Consider the following 27,813-nt stretch of genomic DNA (forward strand, 5'->3'; position numbering starts at 1 on the left):
ACTGTCAAGGGCCGTTGCACTGCATCAGCACTCTTTGCCTGACATAGTAACGCATCCCACCTTGAATGTATAGAAAACAATGTTTTCATACATTACTTTCTAAACTTTTAACATTGTTGGTTGGCATTGCCAGTGAAAAATAAAAGCTTCCGGCACTAGCAAAACCAATAGAAGCTCCCACCATAGAGAGGAGCAACATTAGATAGGGCAGCGGGACAACATGAGGGCATCACCAAGGCTGTCATCATGTACTCCGCATACTACGAAGAAAGTATCAGGTACATTGAGAAGGGGCAAAACCAAGGCCGCCATCTAACTCCTTGTAGACTACGAAGAAGCATCAGGAGTGAGGGTGAGTGGGGAGATGTGGGAGGAGTCAGAGAGGCAAAATAAAGTGTGAAAGTTTGCTTTGAGCTCCATGAAATGACCTCCAGTTGAGCACTAAACAAGTAATGATAATGAACAAAAAAAGCATAACCCTAACATCAGCAGTAGAACGCTACCCCCTAGCCAATTAACCCCTTCGCCGGGGGGGTGGGGGAGGCCCGCGGCGCTAGTGACGAGCCCAGCTCGTCATGAGGCACAGTGGAGCTGTGCTCATGACGAGCTAGGCTCGTCCAGACTCCGCCCACTGATTGATTCTCCCGCACAGGTGGGGAATCAATTACGCGTGGGAGTGCCGCGGCCATTATGACGAGCCCAGCTCTTCATGAGCACAGCTCCACTGTGCCTCATGACGAGCTGGGCTCATCATAAGCATGGAAGGGGTTAAACACAAAGGAAAACAAGCTATCCTCCACAGGAGGGTCAAACGCAGAAAAGAAAGGAAGACACTCCATATGAAGCAGGGACCTATGATTGATAAGAAAGCCATCTAATCATGAGCAAAGGCAGAACAACCTAGCATTTCTGGAGGAAGTGGTAAATCCACCGGAGAATGCACTGATGGAATTTTCTCCCCGCGAGTGGCACAAGCCGGAGCTGCGCTTTCCTGCCGAGTCTCGACTCGCGACGTGGGCCGCTGCGGTGTTATATTTGTTCTTACAGGGTACGGTGGGTGAAGAAACTATGGTATTCGGGATTATATACGCCCCCCCGCCTTTGTCCTGGGGTTTGGTAGAGAGACTCATGACCTGTTGGGCGTATATACCAGATGGCATGGCAGTTGTGAGAGGGGATAGGAACAATGTGATGGAGGAGGCCAGGGAGCGATGGAGGAGGCCAGGGAGCGATGGAGGCCCGGGGGCTCCGTGGATGTCCGGCAACCCACCAAATTTCACTCCCTGGTGATGGGCCTCGATTGGGTGGACCATTGGCGCAGAGGGCATGGCACAGGGATACACATACCTTTCAGCGGTTCACGACACCTACTCCCACCTCGATTATATATTTGTCCTCTGGGTGGCAGAGGGAAGGGTGGTGGCAGCCGATTTCCTTCCACGAGGGCTCTCGGACCACTTGCCAGTGGCCCTCACATTGCGGACGGGTCGGGCGCACCAGCCTTTTCGGTGGCGCCTCTTGGTCTGGAACCTCCAGAAGGATGACTACAGGGAGCATTTGGAAGGGGCTATCGATCAATACTTAACATAGGCTCGGTGGATGGGGAAGAATCTATATGGGAAGCAATGAAGCCCCCACTAAGTGGTGTGGATATTTCCTACTGTGCGGCGGCTAGCAGAGTGCACAGAGTCCCTAGTACGTGCAGAGGCTGAGATTCTTGAGCTGGAAGCGCGTAGTATAGGCGACGGGGGTAAGCAGGTTCGTTGCCAGTTACTGCTGGCACAGCAGGGTTATTCGCATCTCCTGTTAAATGAGGCACACCAGGCGTGGTTGGCGACCCGAAGCAGGATCTACCAGTGAGGAGATAAATCTAGCAAGCTGCTGCATAGACCGTGTCAGGGGACGCTATACCCCCAGGCCCTCCAGGTGTCTTGGGCCCGGACAGGATGCCCCTTACACACTCCCCTGCTATTGCCGATAGCTTTGATACACATTTTGTAGAACTTTATGTCCCCAAAGAATGTACACCTGCAGGAGTGATATGCCGCTTCTTAGATGACCTCCCACCTAAGGCCCTTTTGGGCAAAATTAGTAGGGATAGGGAGCTCACAGAGAAGGAACTGGGTGCCGTGCTTAGGGGCATGAACCCTGGAAAGGCCCCCGGACCGAATGGCTTTCCATGCGAATTCTATAAACGATATTTCTTGCAGCTAGGACCCCACTATCGTGGTTTGGTGGAGGAGGCCAGCGAGCGAGGTTGTCTGCCTAGAGATTGGAGCCTTGCTCCACATGGACCTCACTGCGTCTGTGCACATGGCAGGCTCTGTCTCCTCCACGTTCTCTATGGGACGAGGCACCAGGCAGGGTTGTCCACTGTCCCCCTACCTGTTCGCCCTAGCTATGGAGCCCCTTGCTGCCCTGGTCTTAAATAGGCCCACAACCTATTGGATCGTATTGCCCTATACGCCGATGAGGTGCTGTTCTTTCTCACCAATTTAGATAGGACGGGACCGAGACTGCTTGGCATCATGCAGATTTTTGGGGAGACCTCCGGCCTTTACATGAACCCTCGAAAATCTACCCTCTGGGTTCTGGGTGATGAGGGGGGGGCCTTGGTTCGTGGGCATCCTCCGTGCAGGTGGTGTCTGGGGGGATGGAATATCTGGGAGTGTTCTTATCAGACTCCCCTACTACATCTTGGGATAGAAATTTGGCTCCTGTATGGGATCGCGTGCGGGAGAACATTAAAACTTGGTTCCATATGCCCCTGTCGATATATATGGCCGGTCGGAATCTTGAAGATTGTCTTGCTCCCGCGCTTGCTTTATCAATTGCAAAATCACCCAAATACGATCCTTCCCAGATGGTTCAGACAGGTTAATGCAGCCCTAGGACAGTTCTTATGGGATGGTAGAGTGGCAAGGGTGGCCCTACGGACCCGTTTTCAGTTCACATACTGTGGGGGGGCTAGCGACATCTGATATTTTATCGTACTATATCGCCTCCCACCTGCTAGTCCTCAATGAATGGTGGTATGGGGATAGGACTGACCCAGTGTACGCTGTCGAACGGAGGTGCATGGGGGAAACATACTCTACACACAATTCTTTATTCTGCATGGTTGCGCGGCTCCCTGCCATGAGGATTTTCTTTCAGATCTGGTGGCAGGCGCTACGGAGGATGGGCTGCTGGAATAAGTTGACCCGGGAGACCCCTCTTTGGCACAACGGGCGTCTGCCACAGCTGGCTGCCCTACCTGGATTTCGTGAGTGGGGCAATATCGATCGGCATTTATACCCTGGGAGATGTCATGCAGGGGCCTGTCCTGAAATCCTTCCAGGATTTACAAAAAGATTTCCTAATTCCCCAAACCCAATTTTTGAAATATCTGCAGTTCAGAGATGCCATCTCCCCTAGTTTGGAGGGCTTGGAAACATTGGCTGAGTTTAGCCCAGTAGAGCCGAAGGTGTTCATGGGGGATCTCCACGACGATAAGACTTCCAGAATCTACCAGTCCCTGGTCACCCACTGCTCCCATATGCTGCAGCACATTAGGAAGGATTGGTAGGGTGATGTGGGTCCCCTAGAGGAGGAGGACTGGACAGAGGGTTTGGGCTTCCCGCATGTGGCGGCCATTGCCATAAGCCTATGCCTTATCCAGTTCAAGTACCTTCACCGGGTTTACTTTACCGGGGAGTGAGTAGGGGGGGGGGGAGGGAGGGAAAGAGAACGAGTTCTAGACCACTGAAGTCTGTTTGAGTTCGTTTTTTCTTAATCAAAACAAATGCAAAACATCCATTGGATGTATTAGGGTGGAAGAATCTTGTTGTTCCGGTTTTCTGCATTCTAGGCGTTTTCGCCCAGTCCTGGTATTACACACACAGCTTCGGTGCCTCAAGCCAAGTATTCCCCGACGTTTGCTCGGGCAACAACCCAAGGGAAATAAAACAAAAGAACAGATGCCACAGGGTTACTTTCGTGTCCAGTCTATAAGTGTGGAGAGAGGGGTCGGGGTGTGAGGGTTCACCGGGGACTACCACCATGTCTATACTAGAACGAACACTGCCAGAATGAAGCGGGAGTGTATAAGAAGAAAAGCAAAAACACAGACAGTCCCGTGACCTCTCTCAACGACTCCTACCCAGTCCCTCCCCGTGGAAATGCGAACCTCAGTATGCGGTCCCGTACCTTGTCCAGCCACACTTCTCCTGAGGTGTGGCGGGGCGAATCGCGGTGTCGTTGGCCTCCTGGCTTCTCGGTCCTCCGGGTTCCAAGGTATTCGGTTTCTTCCTCCGTCTTCCTGTTCGTCTCGGGGGGTCGTCTCTTGGCTTCAACGTCCAAGCGCCAGTTACTCCACCGGTTGTCGCGCCGCTGTCTTCCTGCTTTGGTCTTTTGTCCACCTCCTTCGTACCCGATTGGCTGACGGCTGCTGATGTCACAGGGGGGATACCTCTGCCCCCCAGGGAAGCCCAGGCCGAGTTAAATGGGCCGTACTGGTCCTGTGGACGGGGTGGAAAGGAACACTCATTAAAGTCCTCACCCCGCCCCGGTCTGGCCAGGCCCCCGTGACACAGGGTTAGGCTGTGGAGAGCAGGTCTGGTGGCTTCTCCGGTGTCTCAGATGTGAGCATGAGGAGGGTACACTGCTGCATACAGTTTGGCGATGCTCTGCTATAGCACACTTTTGCCGGGGGTTATGGCCTGCCTCTCTGAGGTGTTGGGGTGGGACCTCCCCTGCCGGCCAAAGCTAGTACTCCTACACGTTATAGATTAGGGGCAATATATACAAACGGTCCTGGGATTTACCCTAGCTAAAAGAGATATCGCATGGGCCTGGAAGGCATCGGTAGCGCCCTCAGTGTCTGCATGGAAACAAGCCCTAGACTCCAGTATGGGTTTGGAGATTCCCATCTTTGTGGCCAGAGGGTGTCCACACAAACACTTTTAAATTTGGAGGCGCAGGGCAGACTACCGTGGTTTGGAGTTGGAGCCTGTTCCGCTGGCCAGACACCTGCACCCGGCTTAACTTTTTACCTAATTGACACAGAATGTTGCCTCTTGGGGGATGACAGATTATGTCCATATGGCCGATGTTTTTGATTTAGCCATACTGTTCTGGAGTGGACTTTATTGCGATGGGGGGAGGAGGGGGTCCGTGGGGTTATGGTTCTTTTGTTGATATTTCATTTGTATTGCTCTTCATTTTTTCCTGTTTTGCCCATGAAAATAGTCAAAGTCAGACTGATGTATGGTTATTCTGCAGAAGTTTCTGGGACGCAGAGGTCTGCTTTGTATGTGTTATTTGACAAATAAACTTTGTTTTTACAAAAAACCCTGCAATGCATTTTTTTCTGAGAGAGAATGGACTGCTCACTTAACAACCCACAGACAGCATCCTTGGCTACCACCAAGCATGCAGTTTGACATAAAAGTAGCACTGCATTTGCATCGTCGTGGGGAAGTGCATTGCTTGGGATACACAAAGGCGCAGATAATGCTAGTTTTGGAGCGCTACAGCTGCATGAAATGTAATGCAATAAGTGCAGGCTGTGGCTTTCAGTAGGTCCAATAGGTTCCATTGAGGGCATATAGAGTCCTTGTGAGTTGTAAATTGGTTTGTAAATATTTTGTGTATGGACTGCTCTGTCTGGGAGTAGCCAATCAGAGTACTCCTACTACATGGGTCTGATTGGTTGAAAGGATTCGTGTGTTAGGACAATTCTGATTAGTTACTGTATGCATTCTGAATTCCTGTGGATTCCCCACAGTGAACCGCCATTTGTGGTGTAGGGAGATGCTGGCTGTCCGAACAAAGGATTATTTCTATGGGGAAGCTAGAAATCCTTCCATTTTTTTCTAGGGTGCCTACAGAGCACATTTGAAATAAAAGAGGCACTTTTTGCTTGACTGTTAGATAATCTTTTTGTTCAACACTACTTGTGGGTACCCCTGGTGTGCCCAAGAATATTTATTTATTTAATTTGTATAGCGCGCTATAACCACCGGGGTCTCTAAGCGCTGTCTCTAGAAGCTGATGGATGCAGGTGGTTGGCCACCTATTGGTACCTGTATGTTTCTTTGGCGAGTTGGTGAGTCCCCAAAGATGCTTCTGGGTAACCATGAGAGTCCTTTGTGTACACATGCCGAAATGAGACCGCACAGTGATGTCTATACCTTATTTTATAGGATGCATCAAACATCTGATGGAAGAATCTGGCCATATAAGATGAAGAAACTGCAGTAGCCATATTTTTGGAAACAAAGTTGTACATAGCCGTATGATACCACCATCCGTGGGCTGTTAGAGGCATGTGATGGAAAGACCGTACATTGGCATATACGAATTCGGTAACCTGTCTGGTACATGCGAGTTGACTTTTGATAAGCTAGGGGCATATTTTTACTCAAGTGCTACATACCTCAAAAAATGGAGTTGGATTCGCTAGCCTCATAGAAACACAGAGTTACCTACATGCAAGTGTATTTAAAAGGCACCTCTGTTTGGGAAATTTTTCAGGGGTTCCATGGCATACAGTTGTTACTGGGCTCAGAATGTTACGATAAGAGTCTTTGACCACTCGTGTGCTGGGGTTTAACTGCTGAGCCCAAAACTGGGCACCAACTACGCCCTTTTAGTACTTGACCCTCAGGGCTGTAAAGTAGAGCAGCCCAAGGCTTAGTGAGAGGTGTGGTAGGGTTAGAGACTCAGAACTCAATAAGCCAACAAATCCAAGCTCATAACTCAATGTCCTGCCAGTGCTTAGCTATTGTTAAAAGAAGACATGCTTTACTGAAAATAACATAATATTACAGAAGGTAACATTTTTTTAACTGGGTACACTATTTTTCAGCTCTTACTAAGGAAACCTCCTAGCCCATTCCTTTGGGACACCCTCTTTGATATACCTTGTGCAACAGTATTAATTCTGTCTCTAGGGGCCTTCCGATTAGGAGGTTGGGATCTAGAGAGTCTCTGGGGAAGGCTGATCTGGCTGGGCCAATACTTTGTGATATTTGTGATATTACCTCACAGTTAGCAAGTGCTGTTTTCCCTCCTTCATGGGTCCTTCCAGGTTTGCATACTAACTTTTTGTGTTATGTTAGTTCATCGGTGTTGCTGCCAGAGCCTGCATTCTCTGGTAGGCACTGCTGCTGATGTGCACAACACAGCCCATTAAACAGAGGCAGCAGCATTGATCTCACTTCGGCCCTTAAGGCTAGTGTGTGAGTGGTTGGTATAGTGCCGGCGTGGTGTTAAAGGCAAACGAAGACAGCACCAGTCGAGGAGGCTGCAGTGAAGTTGCGGTACGCAGAGCCCGGCGGATCTTGTGGCTTCTGCTCTTGCTCAAACACAATACCAACAATCCAAACAAGTTAGGCACTCCTAGCTGGTTGCAATTGTGAGTACTAAAGTCCTGGTGCAAGCTGCTCGGCTGATGTGTTTCTCTTCCAGTGCCAGTCTCTTTTGGGGGAACCATGGACTTCCATCCAGTATGTCTTCTTGGCACATGATTTTGAAAGCGAATTCAGATGGACAAGTTCCTCTCTATCCTCTTTCATGGGGAGTAAATAGTTCTACTCACACTTTGGGGGTCACTTGGACTGTCTGGGCTTCACCCTCCCAAAGCACAACGGAGAGGAAGCCTAACCTGTGGTAAGTAGGCCCCTCCAGTGAAAAATGGCACCTGAAAGGGCAGGGAAAATCCCAAGGCTTAAAAGGAGTCCTCCGTCTCCTCTTCTCTACACCTAAAAGTCCGAACCACTGTACAAAGTTTCCCTAGAATGTCCCTGAGCCGCCCTACTGTTCACATATCAGCTCACCCTAACAGTTCATCTTAGGTACCACTTGGATGTAGCAAATAGAAAATGGATTCCAGTTTGGCTAGCACTACTGGGCGATTCTGAACAGGAGAAGCAGCTCCCCAGCCCCCACCCCCAGGTCAGAAGACTATTGGCTATTCAGCTACCAGGCAAGTCTAGGTCCTCCACTCACACTTGCCCAAGCCCCTTAAGGCTTTGCTGGGTGCACCCCAAATCATTCTCCTCCATCTTGCGAGTTACAGCCTTCCTGTGCCCCAGATTGCAGCGAGCAGAGTCCAGGAAGTGGGGAGGAGACAGACTAGTGCTGTCTCTTCCCCAAAACAAAAGTTGTTAAAAAAACGATTTTCCCTTTCTGCGATTACTGTCTTTGCCTGCAGTTGTTACAGTTTAAAATTGTAGTTTTAACCTGCCTATGATTGTATATGTTATCACCTGTTTTGTGTTTTAAACTTGTGGATTTCCCTGCCCATCATTGCTTCCATTTAATGTGGTGTATTGTGGGATTTGCAGTCCAAACTCTGTAGTTTATCCCTCATTCCTGTTGACAATTTAGTTTTCCCTCCAAGTTTCTCCTCTGCTCAGTGCTAAGACCTGTATGTTAAAACAGTGCACCCCCAGCCACCATTTTGTGTTCACAAGCCAGTGAAACCAGCCCCCCCTCCTCCATCCACCCCCCCTCAGCAACAGGGATATTCTACATCAGAGGGTGCTTCTGTGAGCTGTTTAAATTGTGTTTACTAGGGCCTGTGTACTTCGTTTTTTGGCGAGGAGAGGGAGTAAAGTTTTATTCAAACAGTATTGTTAGATTTCAAGTTAGTGAGGCCTTTACCTGCAGAAGTCCAAAGTGTGGATTGAGCCTGTCTGTCTCCTAGGTGATTCTTAACAGGAGAAGCAGCTTCCAACTCCCTGGCCAGCAAACCTTGTCTGAAGTCGCCAGGACCTTATATGGTCTGCTAGTAGTTGGTACATGTGTACACTGATTGGTGGTTGTATCTGGTGTTTCTATTGGATTAGGGTTAGTGTACTCATTGGTTGGGTATATGAGGGTTCTGATTGGTTTCTGGGTCTGTGATTCAATCAATGTAGGGTTGGGGCTAGGGGTAGGATTTCTTTTGGAAGAATGGACTAGGGCTTCCTAGGTTATTGGTTATTGGGAGTAGGGTGGGGCTAGGGTTAGACCTTTAATTGGAAGTAATGATTAGGGCTTCTGCTGTGATTGGTTGCTGGACTAGTTGTGGGACTAAGAGTAGGGATAGGCTTTCTATTGGAAGTAGGGACTAGGGCTTCCTGTACCATTGGTTGCTTGGACTTGGGTTGGGACTACTGGTAGGGCCTCTTGTTGGAGGTAGAGATCAGAGTTTTTGAACTGATTGGGTGCTTGGACTAGGGCTAAGATTGGCTGTAAGGTCCTGGACTATTGGTGCTATATTTTAGGGCTATTGTGATTGGATAGTGTTAGGGCTCCCATTGGCTGAAGGGGTCACCTGATTATTAGGGATATGAAAGGCCAGGGTTAGGGCATCTCAGCTAAGGGCGGAGAGGACAGGGGCTGCTGCCTGTTAAGGGCGTAGAGGACATGGGCTGCTGCCTGTTTGAGCCTGTTAAGGGCAGAGAGGACAAGGGCTGCTGCCTGTTCGAGCCTGATCAGGGCCAGAAATGCTGCCCATTTAGCTATTCCCAGCCCACACCATCCACATCCACAAACTTAATTGTACTTATGGATCTATATATTTATCACTTTCTTCTAATTTAGCATTTCCAATGCACTACCCTATTTCTCAGCCTACACATCTATCAATATATCCTCTTCACCCACTCTCATTTATTCCAAACCCATACTACTACTATGATCCCCAAAATAACCCTTTCTTGACTCTCTCCTACTCTACCCCTCCTTGTATCAGCTGACACCTCTTTCTACTATACCTATCCCCAAAACAAACCTTTCTAAACTCTTCCCTCTGACTCTTTCCCTTCCAAAACTCCTTTTTTACTCATCCAAAAGCCTCCTCCTACTGCGAAGACCTAAAAACAAAAAAACAAAAAAAGAATCCTTCACTCTTTTATCCCTCCACTATCCTTTTCAATCAAAATTAACAGACTAACATGTTCACTTCTCAAATTCCATATTCAACTGTACCAATTCACCACTAATCCTTTATGGGTTTCGGAGTAGCGTGCTTCAACGCCCCATCAGGGGTAACAAGTGCTACATGAATGCAAACCTTTCTTCCCCTTTTATCCCTCCGCTATCCTGCTCACTCCAAATAACTGACTAATATCCACCACTGAGATTACTTTCATATTTCACCACTAATTCTTTATGGGCTTCCGGAGTAGTGTGCTTCAACACCCATCAGTGGTAATAAGCGCTATATAAATATAAACCTTTTTCCCTCCTCTATCCTTCTGCTATAATTCCAAATCCAAATAACTGACTAACCTATCCACCACTTAAAATGTACTTGCATGTTTCACTATACTAATTCAACACTAATCCTCTATGGGTCCCGGAGTATCGTGCTACTCGCAAGAGAAAAAGCGCTTTGACGCCTCGTCTGGGGTAGTAAGCGCTATATAAATACAATACATGCAACACACCGTCCATATATGCTTCATATGTGTGTGTCAAAAGGTAAACACATGCGACAATGATATTGGACCCAACGCTTGCAGATGGGCAAACCATTTAAAACAAAATTGGGAGATGACAGGAAGTGACTCCCTGACAGGTTAAAAAAGAAAGCTTGCCTTGCCACTGTGATATGATTGCCACCAAAGGCAGAGACCTGTAAAGGCATGGACAAAGTGGGCAACTTCCCAGGGGGCCCCTTCCTGCAAGGCACCCCTGGGAAAGTAAACTTTCTATTGACTCACCTCTGTCCATAACTATGTCTGAAATTCTCTTCATTTGTATGTCTGCCTCTATGCCTCTCTCTTTGGCCAGGGTCATTTCATGTTTTTTTGGTGTCATCGGAAGGACATATTTCAACTGTTTTGTGTGAAACCCATTTCCGAAACTTGTTTGGCATCATGTATTCTACAAATAGCATAAAAGTGATTTAAAAAATTCAAAGGGATTACGAAAAGTTAGCCCAAAAGTATGTGTCGTCCAGGGCCACAAACATTTCTTCTGATGCCGACAAATTCTTTCATGTCCTTAAGACATCACTAACCACCAAAACCCGATGAGCTGTCAGAACCCCCTTGTTACGGGGAGCACAAGCAGTACTACTCCAGATCACCGAGCCCAACACCACATGTTAATCAGGGTCACCAAAATGCCTCCAGGGCACAAGCATGATCATTGTATGTGCTGAGGTGCTGGTTAAAAAACATACAGCTTGCTATGATGCAGTCAAGGCAGTGAAGCATACTCGCCAGAGCTGTGTAGGGACCTTTCTCCATCCCAACACGGACTTAAATGATTAGATGCATTACTTTCAGATGCTGGCAACTAACTTATTAAAATTACAAGGCATATGAAATTGACAAGGAATTTCATCAGTATTTTATTATTGTGTTAAGGTTGTGCTAGTAAATATGTGCTTTAAATAAAGTTAGAAAACACTACTTAAAAATTACACAAGTGGCCGTAAATACAACAAGCATTTGCAATGCAATAGGTCTCGCAGCATTGAAGCTTGAGTTACTGGCATTGTAAATGACAATGCTTTGCATTAATATTTTTTCTTTAATTTGCAATTGGTATATAAACATTGTTTGTGAATGGTTAGCTGTTGCTTATGCTGAGCAAAGGTGGCAGTAATATAGAGTGCTAGTCTTGCTTGTTATAAGCATGCTGATTTAAAGCACTCTGATACCTGCGGGTAAAGTTTGCGCCATATAAAAGTGAAAACTAATAAATAAAAAAAGCCTACCTGTACCACGTCCACCAGACCATAAATAACGTGCAAAAAGAAAAGACCATTCACCATCCCCTTCTAGGAATGGGGCTGTCAGGCAATAGACAATAAAATCCATTAACACCCAGGCACAAACGCAATTAACTGTAATTGTTTTATTCGTGGTGTCCCAGAGTGATGTGGTGGTGTCCCAGAGTGATGTGATGGTGTCCCCGAGTGATGTGATGGTGTCCCCGAGTGATGTGGTGGTGTCCCCGAGTGATGTGGAGGTGTCCCCGAGTGATGCCCCTGAGTGATGTGGTGGTGCCCCCGAGTGATGTGGTGGTGCCCCCGAGTGATGTGGTGGTGCCCCCGAGTGATGTGGTGGTGCCCCCGAGTGATGAGTGGTGGTGTCCCCGAGTGATGGTGTCCCCGAGTGATGTGGTGGTGACCCAGAGTGATGTGGTGGTGACCCAGAGTGATGTGGTGGTGACCCAGAGTGATGTGTAAAGAAAAAAATGTATGAATGTACAAGATGCATGGTTGTAAACGGGTGTAGATGGTGACGGGCAGCACGAGTACGCAGAATCAGTGTAGCTAACACCAAAGGAAGACGGGGGCGGAAGGAGGCTGTAGATTGCAGTTCACTAATGTAAAGAAAAAAAAAGATAAAGAACTATTCTCTTTGCCAATGCGTGGTAGCAGTATCATATAAAGGAGTAATAACTGAAAAATTGCTGCGAGTAACTAGAATAGGAAATATTTAAATGATAAAACTGTGAATTCAACCCATAGAAGGGGTAGTGGCCGTCGGAATGCTCGGTCCTTCCCATAATCCTCTTTCTTTCATCACTTTCTTCTGCAGTCTCTTGGTTAGAAACATGCCCTTTTTCTCCCAATATCATTGTAAAACTCTCCATATGCATATCTCCAACCTCATCTCCTTCCTCTTCATCACCCTCATTTCACTCTCTCTTCACCTACTGCCTTCACCTTACCAACCCCACCCACAACACACCCTGTCAGTACTTTAACAACTGTGTCTCCTTCACACATTTTCACATACAATCACAATTTAAGTTGGCGCACACCATTGATATGTGCGCTCTGCAGAGAGGCCATGGTTTGGGCGAGCATGTATTCATAACCCTCTTTATGATCCACTGACGGGCACTGTGAGAAACTCCTTCCGCCTTTGGCCGGAACTCCAAAACTATACAAAAGGGGATGATGGACGGAGCGTTTGAGCAAATCAAACACTCACCCCCAGTCAACTGATCTGGGTTTAATCCATCACCATTCTTTAGCCCACTCAGCCACCCCATTTCAGACATGGCTATATGCAAATCAGTCTGACCCTGTGCCTCATGGGAACAGTCCAGCCCGAACTGCCAAGCCATGTCTTCCATGGACCGGAAACAAGCATCCTCGGACCGGTTTCGGATTCATAATCCTCATCAGCCAGGCTATCTTGAATCCAGTGGCCAAGTGAGCCTGGGACTCACGTCTGAGCATACCCTGCCACACTTAGGGCGAACAAAGCGATACAAAAGGGGATGATGGACGGAGCGTTTGAGCAAATCAAACACTCACCCCCAGTCAACTGATCTGCGTTTAATCCATCACCATTCTTTAGCCCACTCAGCCACCCCATTTCAGACATGGCTATATGCAAATCAGTCTGACCCTGTGCCTCATGGGAACAGTCCAGCCCGAACTGCCAAGCCACGTCTTCCATGGACCAGAAACAAGCATCCTGGGAACGGTTTCGGATTCATAATCCTCATCAGCCAGGCTATCTTGAATCCAGTGGCCAAGTGAGCAAGGGACTCACGTCTGAGCATACCCTGCCACACTTAGGGCGAACAAAGCGATACAAAAGGGGATGATGGACGGAGCGTTTGAGCAAATCAAACACTCACCCCCAGTCAACTGATCTGGGTTTAATCCATCACCATTCTTTAGCCCACTCAGCCACCCCAAAACTGTCAGTCATGGCCCCCGGTAGACCTACTCACAACCTGAACTCACGGACACCTAGAGGCGGCTTTTTTCACGGGACGCACTATTTACAACTATTAATGCTCTCAGCCCGCATCTGCATAGGGGGGGGGGAGGGGTGGCGGGGGCCTCTTGAGCCTCGTCGGCACTGGTCTGCTTACGGAGGTGTCTGCAGGTGCGGAGGGCGGGCTGTGGCCACTGCCAGTGCTCATCAGTTGCACGCCGCTCCCACACCCGGAGGACCGGAGCCTTCCACTGGCGAGGTAACAAGGTAAAGGGAGACAACTCTGAGAGGGAAGGGAAGTTGTCCATGAAGAGAGTTGGATGGAGAGCGAGGGGGATTATGGGAGTTCCACGGGGAGAGCAGTTGTAAATCAAAAGGGGGGAAAGGGCAGCTGGGGACATTGTAGAGGGGGAGACAAAGGGAGGAGGTTAGGAGTGAACGGAATTCCATAGGTACACGGGAGTTAGGGGCGCGGGGATTGCCTGTTGAAGGACGGGCGTGTAATGTATTAAAGCTGAGAGGACGATAGTCGTGTAAGTCTGAAATAATAATAATCCGTGTGCAATTTGTTAATAAAATATCTATAGGCGAACGGTGCTGTCCAAACGCCAGTGTCGTTAAAATTATATACAAAACAGATGCGGCAAACCAAGCGATAAAACTAGTTAGTGCAAGCGCGAGGCAGGGGGACGCTGGGTCAATATTAAAGGACAACGGAGCAGAGTCAAAAATAGGAGGTAAAACTGCGTAGAGTAACTAAAGGTGTAGCGGAAAAAAGCCTCAGAGATGCGCAAAGAAACTAATGCAATAAGGAAGGGAGACCAGGGGATAACAATGGAGAAGAAATAAAGAGGACTACAAAAGTAACGATGTTATTAGCTTTACCGGAATAATGAAAGGGGGAGAAATTATAAAAGTGAAAATGAAACGAGCTCCAGGGTTTCACTGCCGGCAAACAAACTGCCGCCACGTCTGCTGCACAGGACGGAGGTATGGCAGACCCCCCTGCAGGTTACAGCTGGGCTTTAAATTGCTTTTCGCATTTTTCCATCGGGCAAAGAGAGTCTGGTGGAAAGCAGTGCTCTCGGATGGGCTGCTGAGAACGGCACCACGCACCACAGAGCAAAACAAGAAAAAAACAAGCTCACGCGCCCCTCTGCAGACTCCCCCTGCATTCCAGAGAGGCGCGCGGCGCAGTCCGGTATGCCATGCCACGCTGTGAGACAAGACCAGGCAGCGCGCACAACATTATCCTATGGGGAAACGCTGTGCGCGGCCAGGTCTTGTCTCACTTCGGCGTTCTCAGACTGCTGAGACGCCGACTATAGTTCTCTGGCGAGAACGCGCTTTCAGCGAGTTACTAGCCGAGACCTAAAAAGCACTTGCAAAGCCAATAGGTCTCACCTATGGGCGAGATTTTGTCTTTGGCAGTTGGATGGGTGATAGCTGACAAAGGCGGTTGGGGCGGATTACGGGGTGATTTAAAAAAGCGCTATTAAGCAGGCAGCGCTGGCCGCTTTATAATGCTTTCTTTTCCCTTTCTGTCGGGAGGGTGAGAAGACACAGGGACAGGAGGGCAGGGAAGAGGGGAGAAGAAACAGGGAGGGAATAAGTAAAACCAGTCCACAACACATGCAAACCTGCTTCAGATAATTTACATTTATCTCTAACCACTGGACCGCAATGGTTTTGGTTTCAATTTATAGTTTTCTTTGGCACACAGTGTGATCTTGGACAAGTACCTGTAATGTAACTTCTCGCAGAACATCCAACATTCCTTCTACAGTTCGAAAACACAGTACTGACTCTGCTGTTTCTGTCAAGTCTGCAGAGGAAAACTACGTCATATCAACCTATGCTTGCATTATTCAGGAAGCCACTACTTGTAATTTAGTTGCATCTCATTTCTATACTGTTAAAAGCATGGGTTTAATAATCCCAGTATGCACAGAGTTGTTGGCTAAAACTTGACCTGGTTGAAGATGTCAGATACAGGGTACTTGACAGCTACTGCATTGCAATAAATAATCTGATAAAGAACTTTAAGGCAATGATCAGATAAAGCAGACATTTGGTGTTGTTGCTGAATTAGTGTGTTAGGATTTTGCAGTTGTGAAAACCTCCAGCGCTGATTCTCAAGATAATCAAGCCAAGGCGCAGCTGACCTCGCTTTTAATCTATTTTAAGATTCAAAATGGTATATGCTCAACCCAAATATCAGATTGTTGTTTTCTGCATCGGATGCAACCAGACTCGGAGGAGCACTGCCTGTAAAAGCAAGGAGGACAGAACGGGTCACGCATCGTTAATCTGTATACAGGGGTCCTATTTCACTTTAAAACCAACCCAATGCATGGGGAGTCAGACCCACACGGAGTAGTTTAGAGTCCTTACAAGAAGCCTCGCAGAGCAGCGCATGCGCGCTGGCTCAGGCTCGACCAAAAAAACAGCTGCCTGGATATCTTGGCATTAGAATCTACTAATGAAGCTGCTTGTGATACCACAGTTATTCTCATCTTTGTGTGTAGCCCAAGAGAAAGGCTACACACTCATTAAGCAGACATGGACACTTTTGTGCTTGTATGGAACCTTCTAGCCATGCCTTTCCTTATACGCTACAGAACTACAAGGACGTTCTTGCTGAAATGCCTCTAATTGCTGTAATAAATAGTACTTTATATGGTGGGCCCACAGAAACTTTTGGAGCTGGAGCCGTGCATTTGCTCTATTTTGGACCTTATAAATTGCAAGGATGCTCAGAGTGTTGCCAGGATATACAAGAGTTTCCTCTTCAGAGCTGATGGCATTGCAAACTCCTTGTATATGCACAAGGTCTCCTATGTTCTGCTCAGTCCCTCACTGATCTTTGAACATCCTAAGATGGCCTCTCGTGTGTCCCTTGCAGTGGGGCTTGTTGTCTTCTCTGTATCTTGTGCCACTGGCACTGCATTACGGTTGATATCTTTCCACTCGCACAGCACGGTATTCCATCTTTAGGCTCACCTGGGCGCACAATCGCAGTTGAGCTCGTGAGATTTTATGTCTTAGAGTGAGTTTCAATAGCGAGGGTTACGCCCCGCCCCTCTTCTCCATTGGCTGGCCTCCTAAACGGTGGCCAGCCATTGGAGAAGAGGTCGCCATGACATATTTCTTTCTCTTTAAGCCCCGTCCTTTTCAGATTGGGTTCCTTGACTTACTGCTGAAGTAAAAGGTTTCTTATCTTCTTTATGGGTCCAGATGGCCCCATAAAGAAGATAAGGAACCTTTTACCCCAGCAGGAAGTCGGGACGCCCAGTCTGAAAAGGACGGGGCTTAGAGACAAAAGGCTGTGTCATGGTGAGCGCTTGTTGGTTTTAGACGTTCGCCTCCACAAAAGCTGTCTGGTAGGCAAGACCTGTGAAAGACATCACCGTACCCATTGTAAAAATATAATATTTTACTAAACTGTCTGCGCTTTCGAAACACTCATATTTCTTAATGCCTCCGCGCCGCTGCAGTTGTTTATGAATCATTAGTGGGGATAGATCTCAAGCAAAGACCGAATGACTTCCAACTCTGCTTTAGAATATTGTACGACACGACTGCACCGTAGAGGAACGCTTAACACGAACCATGCTGTCTCAGAGGATTGATAACGGAAGCAGAACGAAAATTGAGGCGCAAAGGCGGTTTCAAAGAGAGGCGTGACCCGCACAAAATGTGTATCAAACTGAGGCTTGAAGCGCTGCCCCTCAGCTTCCGGTCGGGGAAAAGCGATTCAGTCTCCAAACTGTGGCTTTGGTCCTTAAAAATGCAATATATGATATAGAGATTTGGCTATAATAAAGTTCCGTCTGAGACGTGCACCTGTTTACTCTAGGTGCCGCGGTTTCAGAAGAAGGTCCAGGCGCAATAGACTTGTCTCAAACTGCTGCAACACAGTGCCAGTTTGGCCAGTAGTTTGATTCCAAGAGAGTGGCTGTCTGACTGAGCCATGTCTGCTGAGGTGGCGAATTCTGGAGCTCGTGGGCCGCTTGCCAGGATCACGAGACTGATGGCCGAGAGTGGGCAGGAGGTGGGACTTCATAATATTTCACGTTAGGGGTGCGAGGTGGCTGTTACGAACGAAGGGGTTGCACTGGGAGAGCGCCCCAAGTGCCACCTGAAAAGTGTAAGGGTTAACACGCAGTCTTCTGATGTTGCGGAAGGATGATGTGTAGTTGCTAGGTGCTGCCGTCTTCCGCCCCATCTTGAGGCACATCCACCACCACATCGTGTGTGTGTGTGTCTCTGTGTGTGTGTGTGTGTGCGCGCAAATGCAATAGGTCTCGCATTTGCGAGAGATTAAGCTATTGGCATTGTAAATGACAATGCCATTTATTTATCTGTTTTAAAAACCAACACATAAATAAAAAAATTGTCATTTACAATGCCAATAGCTCTAACTTTTGCAAAGGCGAGACCGTTGCATAGCAAATGCTTGTTTTTAATGGAATGGCTTCTAAGCTTCAGTTTTTTTAGTTTTTTTTTTAAGAGACAAGGTTGCCTAACGGGTAAGATACGCAACATTGGATGGCAACAAGCACTGGTACTGGAGCACTAGGGGAGGTTTATAGTGAATGTGCAGCATAGAGCCTCAAACCCCTATGAACTGAGGTGTGTAGTGCCTGGACTGGATGGGCTGTGGGCCCCTATTGCTATACAGTAGGGTAATACAGAAGGTTTTAGAAAGAAATGGAGGGTGGTAAGGTCAGCGGTTGTACCAGCAGTTGCACAAGGATTTTTTTGACCCTTTTTTAAATCGGATTATCATGAAATGTTGATGCACAAGTAATAGCTCCCTTAAAAGCTGCATTTACCAAAGCGCCTTTCTCTGCTAATGTCCGTTTGATATATTACTTTTTACAAAGTTAACTTTCATAATGGCTGGAATCCTAGCCTTTCTGCGGATTACTATGGAACTGTTTTTACCAACTTGCACCATTATTATTTACTAAATCATGGTGTAATCAGCAACCGCAACAAAGCCTACCTACTGGGAGGCTATCGTCCAACGCTTTAGAACAATTCCCGTTATTGCTGTGTAAACTGTAAATACTAACATATTCAAATATTATACTGGAACTGAAAATGACCTTAACATTGCAAGTGAATCTGCCATTTACCAGCTACTAAGAAAACAAGGAGTGAGTAGGTTCAGTTCTCAACCAAGATAAATCATTCTCAGTGCAGGTGTTTCCATGTTGCACAGGTGTCACAGTAGAACAAGCATTTGCAATGCCACGGGCCTCGCATTAGTGAAGGTTAGAGCTATTGGCGTAAATGACAATGTGTTTCACTTATGATTTTTTTTTTTTTTAGTGTAGTTATTATTTAAAGAAAATAAGAGTACGCTGTCCTGTGGTGTTTATGTAGTGAGATTGTACACTAAATATAGAACTACTGTTTTTGCTAGATTAACACAAAAACACGTTATTTTCTCTTATTGGTAAGCAATCTGCACCACTCATTTATTAGGCTGCTAAAACACTTGGTCTAGGAAATATGTTTTAGCTCAAGTTCTTTGGAGGAAACATAAATTGAGGGTTCTGGGTGCTGAAGTAAGTATGGCATTGCTGCACAATTGTCAATAAAACGTATTCTCCTTACCTGTAAAAATGGGTGTAATTTAAAGTCCAAATCAAAGAGGTTGTGGCTGAAGCTCTGCAGGAGCAGATACTCCTTGCTGTCGCCTTTAGGAGCCATCACAATAGGGACAAGCTAAGGAAAGCTTTAGGGAGAGAAAGAGAGACCTGCTTGGGCTTCAGTCAGATGCAGGCAACTCATGTAGGCAACATGAGCACTGTAGCAGGAACCAGAAAAGCAAGCCAAAGCATCAAACAGCAGGGTTGCTAATCACCCCAGGTCCAGTTGAAGGACTGGTCTCCAGCTGTAATCACTGAAAAGGGACACTTAGAAGTTGGGCGAGATGCGCCGCTATTGTTGAAGCTCTATGTGCCGCGCTGCTGAAATTAAAACATAAGCTTTTGTGAGGCTGAAAAAAGACATAATAAAAGTGCGGCGTACTGCGCTGCTTTTAAAAATATATATATTATGTTGTGTGCAGTCGCAAGATCAAGTTGAGCAGGCCGCACATAAGAAAAGAAATACGCGGCCACCATTATTGCCGCTGAGGTGGAAAACAAAAAAAGCAAAAAGCACAGCGAGCCGCTGGTTAAAAGAACTGGTTAAAAGAAAAAGCTGTTGCAGGAGAGCGTGTCCTGTCTGCAACAGCTGCCAGGAGAAAGACAATTATGAAAATAGTGTTCACAGACTGTAATTAAAACATCCAGAGAAACAACACGTGTACAGGGGCAGTCCTCATGTGAGGTTACAACAGGAGAAAAGGAGGTAGTATGGAGAGACTACTAAGCTATTCACTAACCAAAAGACACAATTTACAATAGACAGTAACAGGAGCCAATTGAAATGATAGGTTGAAAATGGGCAGAGCTTACAGGCCATACCTGAATACAGCATGTCTCAAAGAGACAGCGCAAGCGCTGCCTAGGCCAGACCTAAAAACAAGGGGCTTTGGTAAGAATGTCTAAGGAGAAGTAGTGCCCTGGACATGAAGGGAAGTGTGAGAAAGTGCCATCTTTCTTGCCTTGGTATGCCCCCACTTTTTTCTGAACTGCTGATGTGCTTGACTGAGTGTGCCCTGGGTCCCTGCCAATCAGGTAGCCAGGGCCTGTGTTCCTTCCCTAAAAAGAAAAGCTATGCTGAAACAAAATACCCAATTGGCACCTCTGGCCACCTGTCAACCCCTAGTAAATGGTACCCTAGGTACATAGGACATGGTGACCAGAGGAGACCCCTGAGGGCTGCAGCACTTATTGTGCCACCCTCAGGGGCCCTGTACCCTGGCACCCACACACTGCCGTTGCAGGCTGAGTGCCTAAGTACAGAACTAAAACAAGAGTCGACATGGCACACATCCCTGTGTGCCATGCCCACAGAACCCACTGCCCTGGCATACTTCAGTCACCCCTCTAGCTGGGTGCCCTATGCCAGAGGTGAGGGCACAGGGGCATGAGCCCTGTGCCCCTACAGTACCCAGGGCCATTCCTGGGCACTGTAAAAGTGCAGTGATGCCATTTAAGAGTATATGGTGCTGGGAGGTTGTCATTACGAACTCCACAGCACCATAATGGCTACACTGAAGACTGACAAGTTTGGTACCAAACTTCTCAGCACATTAAGCCTGCCCTGATGCCAGTGTGGGATTTAATGTAAAATGCACAAGAGGGCATCTTAGAGATAGCCTCCAAAACCCGAACCTACAATCCATGTCTGGGCTGAGTGGCTGCCACACAGCAGACATGTTGCTGGACCCCTGGGTGGAGAGCCCCCCGCTCTCCTGGGCCTGCAACAATGCACATCCTGGGCGAGGTGATATGTCTCCTCCCCCAGGATGGACAGGGGGAAGCTTCAAAGGCATACCGCCTCTGAGAGCTTCTCCAGACCATTTGATGTACCTAGCAGCTGGCCCCCCCACCTGTTCTACCCCCACTCTGGCGGAAAGACTGGCAGGAAAAATACGCCAGGAAGGAGGGTGTGCCAACTCCACCCCTCAGGAGGAGGAGGCGAGGTGAAGCACGACCCCGGGCTCTGGCCATCTTGTAGATGGGGAACCCTGCCCAATCCCAGCTAGGCTCCTGCCCCCCTCCCACAGGAGAGAAGCAGGCTAGGGGGTGTCCACACCCCAGGACAGGGACCCATTGGTCCCTGCCCTACCTGTAACGCCTCTAAATTAAGTATTTAGGGGCTCCCTGAACCTTCCTTCGATCCCGATATCAAAAGAAGAAAGAAGATCAAGAAGAAGAAGACCCGCCGCGCAGCTGCTAACAGGACAACAACAACTGACTTGGCCCCAGCCCTACTGGCCTGTTGATCCTGGAACCTGCTCCTGCCTAATCCTGGCAACCTCCGCGGACAGCAACCTTGGGACACCCAGAGGACCTGCCTGCCTTGACCCTCTCGAAGATTGGGACTCCCATCTGCAGAGGCTCTGCTGCAACAACCCACCTGGTGCCCACCAGGAAGCTCCGGACCAGCCCATTCTGCACCAGCCGAGCCCGGGCCAGGGTAATCCGAACCAAGACCACAAGAACGTCCCCCCGGCGACTGGGACCCGAAGTCCAGTGCCCAAAGACCCTCCTCGACGAACCAGCCAACGCCTGCAGACTCAGAACCAGGGGCCACCCCAACCGCGACCAGCCGAGGGTAAGCTTTTCCGAACCCCAAAGACACTCCTGCACCCGGCACCCCGCGGCCCCCTGTGCCTCCCTTTGGGGTACCTACCTGTGCTCCAAGATCCCAACTTACCTCTCGAAGTGCTGGTCGCCCCTGGAGAGTCACCGTCCCCGAGCCTGCAGCCTTTGTTCCTTATTCAAGATCCTCATTGGATAACATTGAGCGTGTAACCTTAAGGGTATACAAGGAGCCACTGAATGGGTCTTTAAAAAAACGTTTTATTGGTTTGAAAGAGTTCTACAGTCTTGCATATAGTCCCAGGTACTGGCTCCGATTTCCTGCTTTGTCGCTCCTCTCGGTATGCCCAGTAGTGCCCAGTATATGCAAAAGAAACAAAAGACAAACGCAGCAATTACTTCACTGCCTGGTTTCTTAACTGATATGTGGGAAAGGGAGTGAGGGTAGCTGTCAGGTGTGAGAGCAAACCACCGTCACCAATAGAACTACGGAGGAATCGAGCCCAACGTGCGGTGAAAAGTGCACAAAGCAGTTCTTGTGCCGTGTAGCCTCCCGCTACCCGGTTCCCCCTTTTCCTAGGTTAAGAAGAGTTCGGAAACGACCCCATACCTGCTTGAGCCACGCGTCTTCCTGCGCGTGGCTGGGCGATGCATAGGACCGGTGGCCTCCTGGCTTCTCCCGCGACGAGGCTTCTCTCTCCTGCTCCGGTGGTTCGGGGACGTCTGGCTCTGCTCCGGGTCCGCTGCTTCTCAGGTCCGGGTCGACGTCCTCCACACCTTCTTCCCGTCGGCTTATCCTGCGCGGCTTGCGATCTGCACGGCACCTCAGCGTCTTCCGGATCCTCCTTTTCTTTGCCGTACTCCTTTGGGGATAGGCTGTTCGCCAGTGACGTCAGGGGGGCGGACTCGCTGTCAAGGGACTCCAGACTTCCCTTAAAGGGCCCGGACAATTCCTGTAGGGAAGACGAGAAGTCTGTCACAGGGAAGGATCCTGATGGGTTCGTGACCCGGTGACAGAGCGCCAGACGGCTCAAAAGCACCCTGCACCCAGCCGCCCGAGTGCCGCTGTCTGTGACCTCTCTGTCCTATCTTACTTCCCCCCTTGCCCTGAGCAAGTGACCAGGAGCCCAGCTCCCAGAGCCGCGTGGCCTGCTAGCCAGCCGCCACCAACCGAAGGCCCCCTTCCCTCATTGGATAACATTGGGCCTACCTATCTCTGCACCCGGACGCCCCTGCGCCACTGGGACTGAACTAACAGTACTCACCTGACCCTGGGGGACCCCTGAGTCTATGCCCAGAACCCTAACTTTACCAACCAAGTACTCACCTGGAAACCGGTAATTCACTTACGTGCCGTTGGATAACATTGACACATTTTTACTCGAAAAGTTTCCAAGTGTGGAATTTTGAAAACTGAAAATATTCTTATAAAATCAGCCAAAGTCCGAATTCGAAAATACTCACCTGTGATCAGGAGAAAAGCCAGTACTGTACCGCAAAAGTAATCCCTAGCAGGTTTATTAGTAACCTGTATTTTCTCCATAGGAACCCATTGTCTGCTTTTCTATGAAATTTCTTCTAAGTGTCTACTTTTGAAAACTGCAAATATTCTTTAAAAACCATACGAAATACTGAAACGCAATTACCTACCTGTTTTGAGTTAAGCCCCCAGTGCTGGCCCTAGGAGACTAGTGCTGGGTTACAAAAGTAACGCGATCGTACTTTACCTGTAACCTGAATTTCCTCCCATTGAATAACATTGTCAGAATCACCTTGAAAAGTTTCTTAAGTGTGAACTTTTAAAACAGCTTTATATTCAAGAAAATCCAGCACAGTAACTAAAACGTTTTTGCTAATCTGGTTTCAGCTTAGACCCCAGGACTGAATCCAAGATCTAGTCCTGGAACTACTAAAGTAATCCATAAAGTAATTAACTATAAATTTCCTATGAAAAACCCATTGAGCTCAATGCTAGAGTGTTTCACAGCTGTATTGCTTATTAGCTATCCTGTAATTGTTGTGTGTACAAACGTATTGCTCCTCTGCAAAGTATTTACATGAGAGTACTCGTACCTTGAAAAGTATATTTTTATAACTGCTGGTTCTAAAAAATAAAACAACTATATCTGAGGATAGAACAACAATTGGCCTGGAGTTCAATTCTTGAGTGTGTGAAACCTTTTGCTGACTCAGTGTGTACAACAAATGCTTTACACTGTCCTCTGGTACTGCCTTACTGCTCAACCAAGCTACCACTTTGGAGAGTAAGGTCAGTTCTGACTTTAACCTCTGTTATACCTTTGGGGTTTGTGGACTCTATACACACTGTACTACCTTATTGTCCAGAATATAGAGCCACTTTGTCACATGAATCCTTATGCCATATTTCTTTTTTGAGCTTGCGTCTTATTGCTTAATGCGGTCTGAGCATCAGTTAGCGTTACTTGGCTCCTGATCAAGCAATTGAGGCTCATTTGATTTTAATGTACCAACAGTGACAATGTTTTCTCTTATGTTTAATTAAAAGAACATTTTTTAAAGCAACATATTAATTATGGGGTGTTTGAAAGGACACTCAAGATATTAGTGGTAATAAAAACATATGTGCTGTAGATTGCAAAAATAAACACAAAACTGTGAATTACTGCATAGGGTACATTCTTCTACCCCCCTCTAGCCGCTGCATTTCCCCTCAACCTGCCCTCATCCCCTGGTTACCTAACCTGATCCTTCTTTTATCAGCCCACTCAGTGCCACGCTTCCGCTACATTTCCAGAGGCAAAGCTTTAGGGGGAGAGTTTGGGGTGTTACACCCCCCTACAAATGTATTCTGTAGTAAGACGTGGGCACAGTGCTTTCAGTTGGGTATGGTGAGCTATCTGTTGGATTTCACCCTGGATTTTTACACACTAAAACTCACACACATAAAAACACTTACTCTAATTTCCACCTTAAAACTCAATTAGTTTGAACACGATGCAATTCTCGGAATGTTGCACAATGGCAAAACATTCACCCCCAGTCACAGATTAGGGTTTAACCCATCGTTACTTTGCTCACCAAGCCACCCCAGTTCAGACATGGCCATATGCAAATCAGTCTTGACCCTGTGCCTCATGGGAACAGTCCAGACCAAACTACCAAGCCATGTTTTCCCTGGAGCAGAATCAAGCATCCTAGGACTACTTTCTGGCTATCAACCGTCTTCAGCCAGGATAGCTTGACTCCAGTGGTATAGTGAGCACAGGACCCATGTCTGGGCATACCCTTCCCACATAGGGTGAACAGCAAAACAGACTAGGTGATGGACGGAATTTTGCACAATGGCAAAACATTCACCCCCAGTCACAGATCTGGGTTTAATCCATAGTTATTTTGCTCACCAAGCCACCCCAGTTCAGACATGGCCATATGCAAATCAGTCTTGACCCTGTGCCTCATGGGAACAGTCCAGACGGCTGATAGCCAGAAACCGGTCCTAGGATGCTGGATTCCAGTCCAGGGAAGACATGGCTTGGCAGTTTGGGCTGGACTGTTCCCATGAGGCACAGGGTCAAAACTGATTTGCATATGGCTATGTCTGAACTGAGGTGGCTTAGTGAGCAAAATAACGATGGATTAAACCCATATCTGTGACTGGGGGTGAATGTTTTGCCATTGTGCAACATTCCGTCCATCATCTTGTGTGTTTTGCTGTTCACCCTATGTGGGAAGGGTATGCCCAGACGTGGGTCCCGTCCTCACTAAGCCATTGGAGTCAAGCTATCCTGGCTGAAGAGGCTGAAATGCCAGAAACCAGTCCTAGGAAGCTTGTTTCCGGTCCAGGGAAGGCATGGCTTGGCAGTTCTAACTGGACTGTTCCCATGAGGCACAGGGTCAGACTGATTTGCATATGGCCATGTCTGAAATTCCGTGCTGCTCTACTTCCACTTTGCACCCTCGTCCATTTCACTTCTCTAGCCTCCGTTACCTCGCCTCAACTTTACTACCTCCGCCTGTCATTCCTCAAACCCCTCTCCTTCCCTCTGGCTCTCCATTTCTCATCGCCCCTCACCCACCGCCTCTGGTTTCTTCTCACCCCCTCCACCATCCCCGTCATTCGTCCCGTTCTTCTGCTACACCGGTCTTTTCTCCACTTTGCAAACATATGTACTTTGTTCCGAATCCTTCGTTAACCACATAATGGAGAAACAAACCAGCTTCAAGACGCTTTCGCTCTTGCTTCCTCCGCGTCCTCAACTGTATCTGTCCCTCAAACGCCATCTGTCCCTCCATATCCCTCAGCAGACCCCCCCCACTCACTTTTGATATAATTCCTCTTTCTTCGTGCCTCTCAGACACCCCCTTTCCTCCGACTCCCCCAGTCCCTTTTGCCTCCCCTCAGCTGTCAGCCGCCTGTCCTCTGAACCGTCGACCACCTAACGGTCCCCACTAAATCCGCGAGACCCCTGGCTCGCGCGCAGCCCCTGCTGCTGTTCTCTCTACCACCCTAACGGTCCCCACTAAGTCCGCGAGACAACCGGCTCGCGCGCAGCCCCTGCTGAATCCGCGAGACCCCCGGCTCGCGCGCAGCCCCTGCAGCTGCTGCTGCTCTTCCCGCGGGCGCGCGCCCGTCACGTGACTCGGGGCGCGCGGCCGCGGGACCGTTTCCTCCCGTGAATGGGAACCAGTAGTTTCCGTTAGTGGAGGCAGGAAAGCGGCTGTGCCAGGGGCTGCCGCACGAGAAGGGGCTCTTCCGCCGTCAGGACCGTCCACGGACCAACCCCCGAGGCTGCCATGGCGAGGCGCGGCAACTCCTCCTTCCCAGGTAGGACGGAGTTTACTGCGGGCGCGCGCGGGCCCTTTAAGGATAGTGCATTGTGGGTCATGAAGTCTGCCAATCTGAGGCCAGGGGTTTTGTTGACACTTTGCTGTTGATGAGGCGTGAATGCCAGCAGGTATTAGACTGTGAGAGCTGCGTTTACACAGCCCCATCTCTTTGTCAACAGCACAGTGAATGCCGGTGTCTGCAGTTCCGCTTTCCTGTGCTTCTGTTTGAGGAAGAGATGACCCTCGTGCCGTTCCGGTGTTGGCGTGGATTGTCCCTCAATAGTATTTACTAGCACCCTTTGGTGTCCCATGAGCGTGTGCACGTTGTAAGAGCAGTGAAATACGGCGATCAGTGCATGCTAGTTTATGTTCTTCTTGTTTAGTGACTATTTACATAACAGGTGTACGGCTACACTCGCTAGAGTCTGAGCTTTGGCAGCGCTCGTAAATCATAGTTCAAAGACAGATTGAAGTAAAGTTATCAGGTCCACCCGTGTTAGGAGTGAGATTATCACCTCGCCTTGGCTTTTCATTTGAAATCTGGTACATGTTGTGCATATTCATTTACAAGTGCTGAACTGCAGGTGCCAGAATGCATTACGCCTAAGAGTTATTTGGGGCTGCATCACTTTTTGCCAGCTAGGCCACCAAGGAAAGGGCTTCTCAACACCAGACCAGGGACATCTTCAGATGACATCTGTAGCTAGAAAGTCAGTAGTAAGCACTAGAGGGAATGGGGGCAGCACTTGTGCATTTATGGGTGTACAACAATGAATCAGGTGTTGATGCCTTACCACATTTTGGTATGAACTTCTCAGTATTTGTCGTTTGGCTTTTCCCCAATACGAAATATTACAAAGAAGAATACATTTTGGCTAAGCCAAAACACCTGTCTTGCATTTTGAGTCCTGACTAATAGGGCAAAAAATGCATGCTGTACAAAATGCATCTAAGAGGTTAATAATGTAATACATGAGGATTCAGGATACTTTGGAGGTGTAAAATGTCCTCCCATGCATTGCAAAAAAGCATCCCATAAGCTGTGCAATGAAGCACTAAACAATCACTAGCAGGAGGTGGGAAAGAAATACTCCTCTGGGTGG

At 48.1% G+C, this 27,813-nt stretch overlaps 1 protein-coding gene and 1 long non-coding RNA gene across 5 annotated transcripts in view; one reads left to right on the plus strand and one right to left on the minus strand.

Annotated features, from left to right (window-relative positions):
- Positions 1–26,331, minus strand: part of LOC144761966 (uncharacterized) — a 248,625-nt gene extending 222,294 nt beyond the window's left edge. For all 3 annotated transcript variants that reach the window (XR_013595984.1, XR_013595986.1, XR_013595985.1), the window contains exon 1: positions 26,204–26,331. This is a non-coding gene — a long non-coding RNA (uncharacterized LOC144761966). The remainder of the gene's footprint in view (positions 1–26,203) is intronic.
- Positions 26,332–26,552: 221 nt separating this feature from the next.
- The window catches only part of EFR3B (EFR3 homolog B), a 614,353-nt gene continuing 613,092 nt past the window's right edge, over positions 26,553–27,813 (plus strand). For both annotated transcript variants that reach the window (XM_078649934.1, XM_078649935.1), the window contains exon 1: positions 26,553–26,708. In XM_078649934.1, the coding sequence (XP_078506060.1) occupies positions 26,678–26,708 (31 nt within the window). In that variant the 5' untranslated portion in view covers positions 26,553–26,677. The remainder of the gene's footprint in view (positions 26,709–27,813) is intronic.

Source organism: Lissotriton helveticus, chromosome 6 (assembly GCF_964261635.1).
Source record: "Lissotriton helveticus chromosome 6, aLisHel1.1, whole genome shotgun sequence".
NCBI classification, from domain to species: Eukaryota; Metazoa; Chordata; class Amphibia; order Caudata; family Salamandridae; genus Lissotriton; species Lissotriton helveticus.